This window comes from Styela clava, chromosome 5 (genome assembly GCF_964204865.1).
Source record: "Styela clava chromosome 5, kaStyClav1.hap1.2, whole genome shotgun sequence".
Lineage (NCBI taxonomy): Eukaryota > Metazoa > Chordata > Ascidiacea > Stolidobranchia > Styelidae > Styela > Styela clava.
This window is the reverse complement of record NC_135254.1, coordinates 13,167,435-13,175,992: the sequence shown is the minus strand read 5'-3', so window position 1 is coordinate 13,175,992 and position 8,558 is coordinate 13,167,435. Positions and strand designations below refer to the sequence as shown.

The 8,558-nt window shown below is 35.7% G+C and overlaps 1 protein-coding gene across 1 annotated transcript; it reads left to right on the top strand.

Annotated features, from left to right (window-relative positions):
• Window positions 1-7,559: 7,559 nt before the first annotated feature.
• Window positions 7,560-8,558, top strand: LOC144423000 (HMG domain-containing protein 3-like). Its single transcript, XM_078113142.1, has one exon. It carries the CDS (start codon window positions 7,560-7,562, stop codon window positions 8,556-8,558), a length of 999 nt encoding a protein of 332 aa, XP_077969268.1.

Sequence of the window (8,558 nt, the reverse complement as noted above, 5' to 3'; positions counted from 1 at the left end):
AGATTATTCTGATTTTACTGCGGTAAAAGTTAAGTGTTTTTCAATTTATCTGTAGTCGGATTCAATTGTGCATCTTTCAATATATATAACAATTGGCATTCCATACATTATGTGCTTATTAACGTCTGAATGAATCAAGATTGGAATCACATTTCATAACGAGTCTCAATTCAATAGCGCGGGAATCGAACTTTACATACAAAGGGCCAATTCTCTCCTTGTGTAGCGAATGTTCATCGTGTAACTTTGGATTATAATGTTATTTGACCCTTTTATATATACTAAGAAATACACGAATTATCCGATGTCGAAATTGACGATGAAGAAATGGAAATTACTAGCAACTTCTCAGAAGCGAGCACCCAAGATCAGCTGGACTCAAAAGTTTGACTTGTAACAAACCTTCAATTTATCCCCACCCTATACGGCATTAAACCAAACTTTTCTCTGATTGGTCAACGACGTAAACCCGTAGCAACGATTCACGCTTATCATGCAACTCGACTCGATCAAGGCGACTCGATTTGGACGGCCGTTGCAAACTGTATATAGTGTGTATCTCGCAATGTATCGCCTCGTGATTAATCGTCTTGTATTTTATTTCTTTTCTTCTATTATTATCCATTATAAAACGTTAATAAAAAAAACTTGATATATAAAAAAAAATTTAAATATTATAAAACCAGACAAATAAAAAATCGTGTGGTGTCAGCTTTCTTTTGTGTGTATCTACTTGTAATTACTTGTTATTGACCAATGTATTGTTCTTAGATATCATGAGTTCTTTTACTTCATACAGAATTTCATTCACATTAAATTTCAAGAATTCAATGTTTCAATAATCTGTCAAATCACTCATTATTCAATTTACAGGATTATTCTAACTTAATATTTTGCTTCAAAGTAATCTCTAACATCAATTTTACAATCTTAAACATCAAACCAAATTCAATGTAATTCTTAGGTATTAAATCCGCCATTTTATTTATTCTCAGTTCCTTCCTTTAAACATCAAAGCCGTTTTACATTTCTTTGTGTCCCTTCCTTTAAGCGTCGTCGCCATTTTGTTTTACTATTTCGTTACAATTTCATTTTCAAAATGTTAAGCATTTCAAAGCAACACAAAGACCCCTTAAAAAAAATTCTTCTATTTTATTTCTCTCGTAAACTGACGTAGATTCTCTCGTTTAACTAAGCTATTATTCACTATATCATAAAAAATGTCTTTTATTAATTCGTGTTATTTTGTTTTTAGAATTTCATCTCACGGCGGCCGGACTCCAAAATTTAAAAAAATTAAAAAATAAATACCAATTTTTTTACTATTGCTGCGGAATTGTGTAGCGAATGTGAATTGTGTAACTATGGATTATAATGCTATTTAAACCTTTCATACTAATAGTATGTTACATTTCACAAAATGGGCCACTTTATGATTCGCGACAGCTAGAAAGCCTACATTCTATATAACCTTCTTTGTACGCGACCAATTTGATGACGGGAATCGAACTTTACATACATAGGGTCAATAGTATGCCTATAATAAAATTTGAATCGACTTGGTACTGGACCGGTGATATGTCATTGTAATTTGATATATACTTTTTGCCGTGGTTATTCAATGAAGATTTGGTGATATACAGCCCCACTTATTATTGGGCATTACGCACATCCTTTGAAAAGGGTTCTGAATAAACATTTTTGTACATTTGCTTTTCGAATATAAATTTGAGTATATATATTTGGGTCACAAGTAAGGGCTTTTTTCCACTTATCCACGGTAAATACAATTTTTCTATACTTCATATAATCGTTTATTGGTTTGTTGATATTTATTTTACTTCCTACAGGTAAATAGATATGAATCTTGTCTTATTTTGTTGCTGCTGCTTCAATGGAATCGAATAATTGGAAGTTTTAGTCGTTATTAACCGAAGAAGAGAACACAAAGAAATTGATTGATAAAAATGGCACTATCATTCTGATTTAATAGTCATCATAAATAATAAAATATGATTGTAAATATATACTAAAATATTCAAAAAAGACGGGGGTATCGATGAATTTGAATGATCACATTTACAATATTGGCATATTAAGAATAGGATTAGGATTTACATATTTATCCTTGGACAGAGAAAGCCGATGAGACGGCTTAATCATATGGCGAACGACGGCTGTCGTCTGGTTACCAGTTGAGGTCGGATATGGGATTAGTTAGTCAGTTATTTTTATTTTTTTACGGAGAGTATGGGCTTAAGTAAGTCGTAATCGACCAGCGGTACGTGCTATTTTTATTGACATAAACTACTCGATATAAAACCGCTGAATACCCATCAATCAGCTTTTATCATTCAAGTTCCCCACTGTTAATGAGGCATTCAATAGTTTTATTGATTCTTCAACATACAACTCCCGTGGCGCGATTCTCATTGTGTATGTTTACATGCAATTGCTTTTTTGTCATGGGTAAGTTTGTTTGAAGAAGTCTTGCTCCGCTCCGACGAAACGTTACAAAAACATATATATATGACTTGAATTTCCTTATGACTCAGAATAACGTAAAACCAGTTTATAATAATCATTTCAGATATAGATTGAGTCCAAAATTAATTTAGGTTGAGGAAACAACGATAAAATAGAAAAGCAAGAACGCGTTACAAGATTTAACCTATTTGTGAACTGTAAATTTTCAGAACTTAGGCAGTATTCATCTGATTTTGATTATTCAATGTAAAAATGTAATTGCTAAACCGTTGCTGGAAGTACAGCTTATGCCTGAATAATTTCAGAACTCAATAGGTCAAGCGCAAATCTTTTAGAAAATCACTATCAACCAATTTCTTATTGCAGCAATGTTTGTTTTTAAAAATATTCATTTTATATGTTGTTTCTTTGTGATTTATCTTGGATTTATCATTATGATATTTATCATTATAATCCCGGTATGTAGCATTAAATGCATATTCATATATAGGGGATGTAAACCGATAGAATACCTCGAAACACAAAACACGTGTCCTAAGATTACCTCGAAACACAAATCATGTGTCTTAAATTGAGTTGTTTAAAGAGGGTAAAAAGCAAACTATGGAACTTTCATACAACAAAGCCTCATAAAATTTTGTGCATTAATTGTTTATGCCTAAATGACTATGAGTAACTATAAAATTTTCCCCCAAATACCTTTTTTCTAGTTTCCATTTCTCAATAAACGTTTACAACGTCTTTTTAGATAGGGTATGTTTCAAAAAAAATATTGAATTTCGGTCTCGAATTTTGTGAAATATTGAAAGTAGGGTATGATTATACAGAAAAACGGTTAACCGAGAGGTATATTGCTTTCTGATATCGGGATATTATTGTGACGGTTAACCGGATAACGAAGCATAAATATTGCATATCGTCAGCTAATATTGCGAGAGTCATTTTTGGCGATTTTGAGTTTTTTAAATAATAGGTATTTATGTAATGCTGCGCATCTGTCTGTTAACTCAGATTTTATTTCCAGAATTCCGAAACCCATAAAAATGGAGATTTAGTATGACATGCACATTTGTGCAATTGCTTCGTCATAATGAATTATCATTGTTACCGCAGGACTATTGTGACGTCACGAAGGCAAAATAACCTCGACGAGGTACTTTCGAGTTTTTGCATCTCGGATTCTAGCTTAGCGCGTATTAATTTGAATTTATACTACAGTATAGGAAGGCGTGCACTTGTGATATTCACTGTCCGAGTCCAATTCACCGTGGTTGGCTTTTATATTGGGTGCATTGCTGTTTTATTCCATATATTTAATCTTTTTCTTATCTCGGTGGGTGTGCAGAACGTGTTATATTGATGAAATATATATTTTTAAACATATTTTTAAAAAATAATGTAATTGAAACTGATTAGCTATTTTGGGGATTACACATTGTAGATACTGAGAATTACATTCGTTTTTGGAATGTTTAGTTTTCAGGACTGGTGCATATAGTAAAGTCGCAAAATTGCGTTTGTCCCATAGTCATAGACACATTTCTGCCTAAGTCAAAGTGCGCCATTATGACGTCACTTAACTGCGTCATACAAATTAACTTAAATCCGGCTACGATCAAAAAGTTGAACCATGGCAAATTATTGACTCTCAATGGCATAACAACATCATTAGGAAGTTTTTCTCAAAACTGCTAAAAATGACTTACGCAATTCGGTTATTAGCGTGACGATATGCTCATTATGTATGTTGATAGGTATTTGTCTGTTTGTTTGTTTGTCTGTTAGATGCACGCAATATCTCACGAAAGCGAGGTTAAATCTGCTCCAAATTTTGCATGTGCATTCATCATAGCTCTGATCAGGAGAGATGCCGCAAGATGCCGCAAAACCTGAACCCCAACCTTGTACAGTGTACACAACATGGGTTCAGGTTGTGCGCCATTTTGGTGCGCATACTTCAGGAGGTCCAAATTTCAAATATGATTATTAGGGTATAGAAGACCATTGCTTCATAAATTCGGGTTAAAATTATAAGCAAAGCTGTAAACGAATTCTGTTGAAAAGAGCGAGTGTGAGGATAGAATATTCTGGTTGATGCCAGTTTGAGCGATAACTATTATTGCTGTTGCCTTTTTTTGCCATTGCGCTCCCGGTTCATGAAAAGGTAATCAGATATCGGAGTGTTTCGGTAATCCCGATAGTAAATATATATTATAGATCTCAGAAATAGCGCTTATTAAAAGTTTGAGAAAATTTGTTTAAGTATTTTACTTCATGTAATACATCTGTGAACGCCAAAACAAAATATAGTAGGTCGGGGTAAATCGGACATCCGGGGTATGATGGTCAGTCAAAATAAAATCCTCCTAGTAGCGACATCTCGCGATTTTTCGTCGCTCAAAACGCATCGCGTGAAAAAGCGACATCATGCGAACAACGAGAGAACCAAGATGTTACATATCAGGCTCGACAACTTACAAGGCGGTGGTTTTTGGGGAAGGGGTGTTTCTGTTGGGACAGAAAAACGTCAAATTATAGAGTCCCATGGTGGCGAAGAATAATTTTAGCCGGAAAAGACTGCGAACTCGGTTCTATTTTGTTTATTTGTTGAAAGTAGTTGCATTAGATCGAATAAATTCTCTGGCAGACTGCCAGTATTCATTTTTGGGTTGGTAGGGTCACTTAAGAGGTAGGGTGGATTTTGGATGGGGAGGTGGGAGTTTTTTTTTTCAATATAGTCTGTTGGGAATGTCAATGGGCCGTCGTCATCGAAACTTATAAATAAATATTTCCTTTTTACAACAAAGATCAAAAGCACACTCATTGCCATATTTATACTGGGTCTCCTAGAAGTTAGGTCCGGCGTAAAATTTCATCTTACCCCGTCCAATTTTTTTTTTCATATTTGAATAAAATGCGCCCAAGGTTATGCCAAGAAATTACAAAATAAATACTTATAGAGGTAGTCCGTGTAAAGAAGATATAAAAATTGCAGTTAAAAAAGTGCAAACTAAATTTTAAATTTCTAGTTTTCCTAAAACTGTTCAAACTCTTTTAAAAATTGCCCTGTTATGTCCTTTATGGGGTAAGACGGACATATTTTTTAATATGTATATGGTATCAATAAATTCTCTTTATTCTCTCTCAATTTAATATTTTTCAAAACCTTATGGATATAAAATTTGCGTGCATCTCACTTTCACTTGGTATGTATTCTCAATTTTCATTTATATTGTTTTTGATATTTATATTCCTAACAAATGCCACAAAATTATGTGTAATGATATATCATTTCCAGAGCACTAGACAACTTCATAGTAAAATCTGCGATGGATAGTTTTACAAGGAATGTGTCTGACGCCGAGAAATCTTGTTTTATAATTTGCAACAAAGAAAATTGTCCTCAAAATTCGCATAAAAAAATGAGTGTAATGCATAATAAACACAGACATTGTTTACTATGCCAAAAAACGTTTACAACTCCATCAATGTGCCATCGTCATTTTCAAGATGTTCACCAGAAATGGTCTATAGTAATTGGAGATGTTACGTTTCTACAATGCAGATGTACCAATGAGTCTAAGCGTTGGAGAAAGGGACATTACCACTGCTCACAATGTCCGTACAAAAGTCGTCTCCCTGAGAATCTTCGACAACATTTCAATGAGCATACTACTCAAAGTGACACAAGATCAGCACAAGTAACGAAGGATGAGATTTTAAAAACGGTGGAAACCAAAATAGATTTTGAAGGTAGCAAAATCGAAATTACCAGCGACCATACAACGAAGCAGGTAAAAAAAACGCCCGTTCACTCATCGTAAAACGCCTGCCAAAAAGGCATGTCTTGAATGCGGAAAATCCTATCACATGAATAGCCTCTATCGGCATGTTAGGCAGGTACATGGCAAAGAAATGTTGGAAATCTGTGTGTGTGTTGATAGTATCAACGGGATATATCTTGTCAGAAAAAGATCTCATGGTGGTGTGGGATTTCCCATTCATGTCCAGAAATATCTATGTGGAAATGATGCCAAGATTTTCTGTGAAGACAAGGAGTGCATGGAATGTATGCGCGTTGCATGGCGCAGCGGTAGAAAAGCCACGTTGTGCCCACATCTTCGAGCTGTACATGCAGATCACGATGTTGCTCTTCCAATCATTCTCGAGGATAGATTTTTAGAAGACTTGTCACCAAGTGGGGATCTGAAAACTATGAAGAAAGAGGCAACGGCTGCTTGCATAACTCTTCGCCAACAGGCCATAACCAACAAGATACCCTTGATTGCTGTTTTAAAAGAAAGCGAGAAATATAGGCACCTCTCAGTATATGAACCTGAACAGCACTATTATTCGATTCTAAATAGAGTCGTAGTGACAATCGATATAATATGTGGAACAATGGACTGTAAGGGCTGTAAACGAGGACGATCATGCGTGCATAAGCACATAGCTGGTTGGTACTTGCATCAAGCAGGCCTGTTCTCTAGGTTCAAAACGGACTCGGTACAAGAAGATTCAATACCAGAAAACGTTTCCGATCAACAATCAATGTACCCACCTTCAGACAAAGAGTTACTGATAAAGATGTGCAAATATTTGTTAACGGCAAAAAAAAAATACCTCTGAAAAACTTGTCGCTTTCTGCAATTCCCACAGACTTTAACCCATTCGAGACTGAGTGTCTGTACTGCAATCTCAAACTGAATGAGCCGGAACTCATATCTAGTCGTGCGTTAGTACTCACCATGAAAACGTTAATTCAAAACAATAAATCCTATTGCCGAAGATGTCCTGGATGCGGAATGTGTTATAGGTATCAGGAACACACCGATGGCGTGCACAATTTCAACGACATATTCTTTTTAGGGCATGACATTGCCCTGTTTTTAAGAGGAACTCTACAAGAGCATGTGCCTATTGGAAGTATAATTAAAGTTATGGAATCCAATATTGGCCAGCGTTTGGATTCGCAAACAATAATAAATGCTTATATGCATTTTGAATGTCTAAGTGATCACAAATATGACTTTAGTTGTAACTTGTGCGGGTACCATCCACACATACTTATTATGGACATAAACCGAAAGATCGCCTTCAAATGTCCTATTTCAACGTATTCTCTTCCGGAAGATTATGATGAAACAAAAAGTGACTTTGTTGATTGCAATGAATTCTGGACGTGTGTAGAGAACGATATTCTTATGCTCGGTTATCCTGGCCAGGTCAAGGTGAGGTGTCTACCTGAGTCTCCAAACATGTTGTTTTGGGCTCCTTATATAGGTTGCAAGACAAGACATTCTAATCTGGTTTACAACACTGAACATAGAAAAGCGTCTAACACTCACCCAAGTGTTTTAGAGACAGATTGTCGCGCAATGTCAGAAGAGCGCATGGTAGAACTGCTAACTCAGTCTAAACCGAAAGAAGTTGCTGACTTTGCAAAGAAGCTTGGTATATCTCAACGTGGGTCTAAAATTGACAACATCTTGGCAATTATTAAAACAATGGAAAAGGATGATCAAAAATTCAACAAAGCTTTCAAAAAGATATGGGGCTCTTCTGGTGGTTGGGCTTCAGCAGTATGTCCCCATGGCATTGTTCATGCCATTAAGTTTGTCCTGAGAGCAGAGAGCCCACGTGATTTTGTCGATATTTTACTATCTATGAAGAACCAACCCAACATAACAGTCATCGATATGGCAAACATGCTGGTAGTCGCTCACGGCAACAAAAGGAAGGATCGCATGTTTCACCCCTCCAATGGAATGGTTGTGGAACCAACAGATGAGAACATTCGTCTCGCTGATAAGGGTTCGCTTAGAATATCACTTCCATGGGTGTTTAAAGACGGAGCAAATCCCAGTTCGACGTCGAATGCACATCCTATAACCGGAAGCTCAGTTCGCATGTGTTTATTTGATACTTTTCATCAAACAAACGTTACTAAGAAACGAGAAATACTACGCCGAGTTGGACATATTGCTGAACTGCGAGGAATTTTGAACACCCAGGTGGCTGAACAACTATTTTCGCCAAGAAATATGATACTCGATTCCTCAATCAGATGA

Excerpts from the sequence above, each read along its gene's own strand:
- LOC144423000 (XM_078113142.1), top strand. The coding sequence starts at position 7,560 with ATGGACATAAACCGAAAGATCGCCTTCAAATGTCCTATTTCAACGTAT.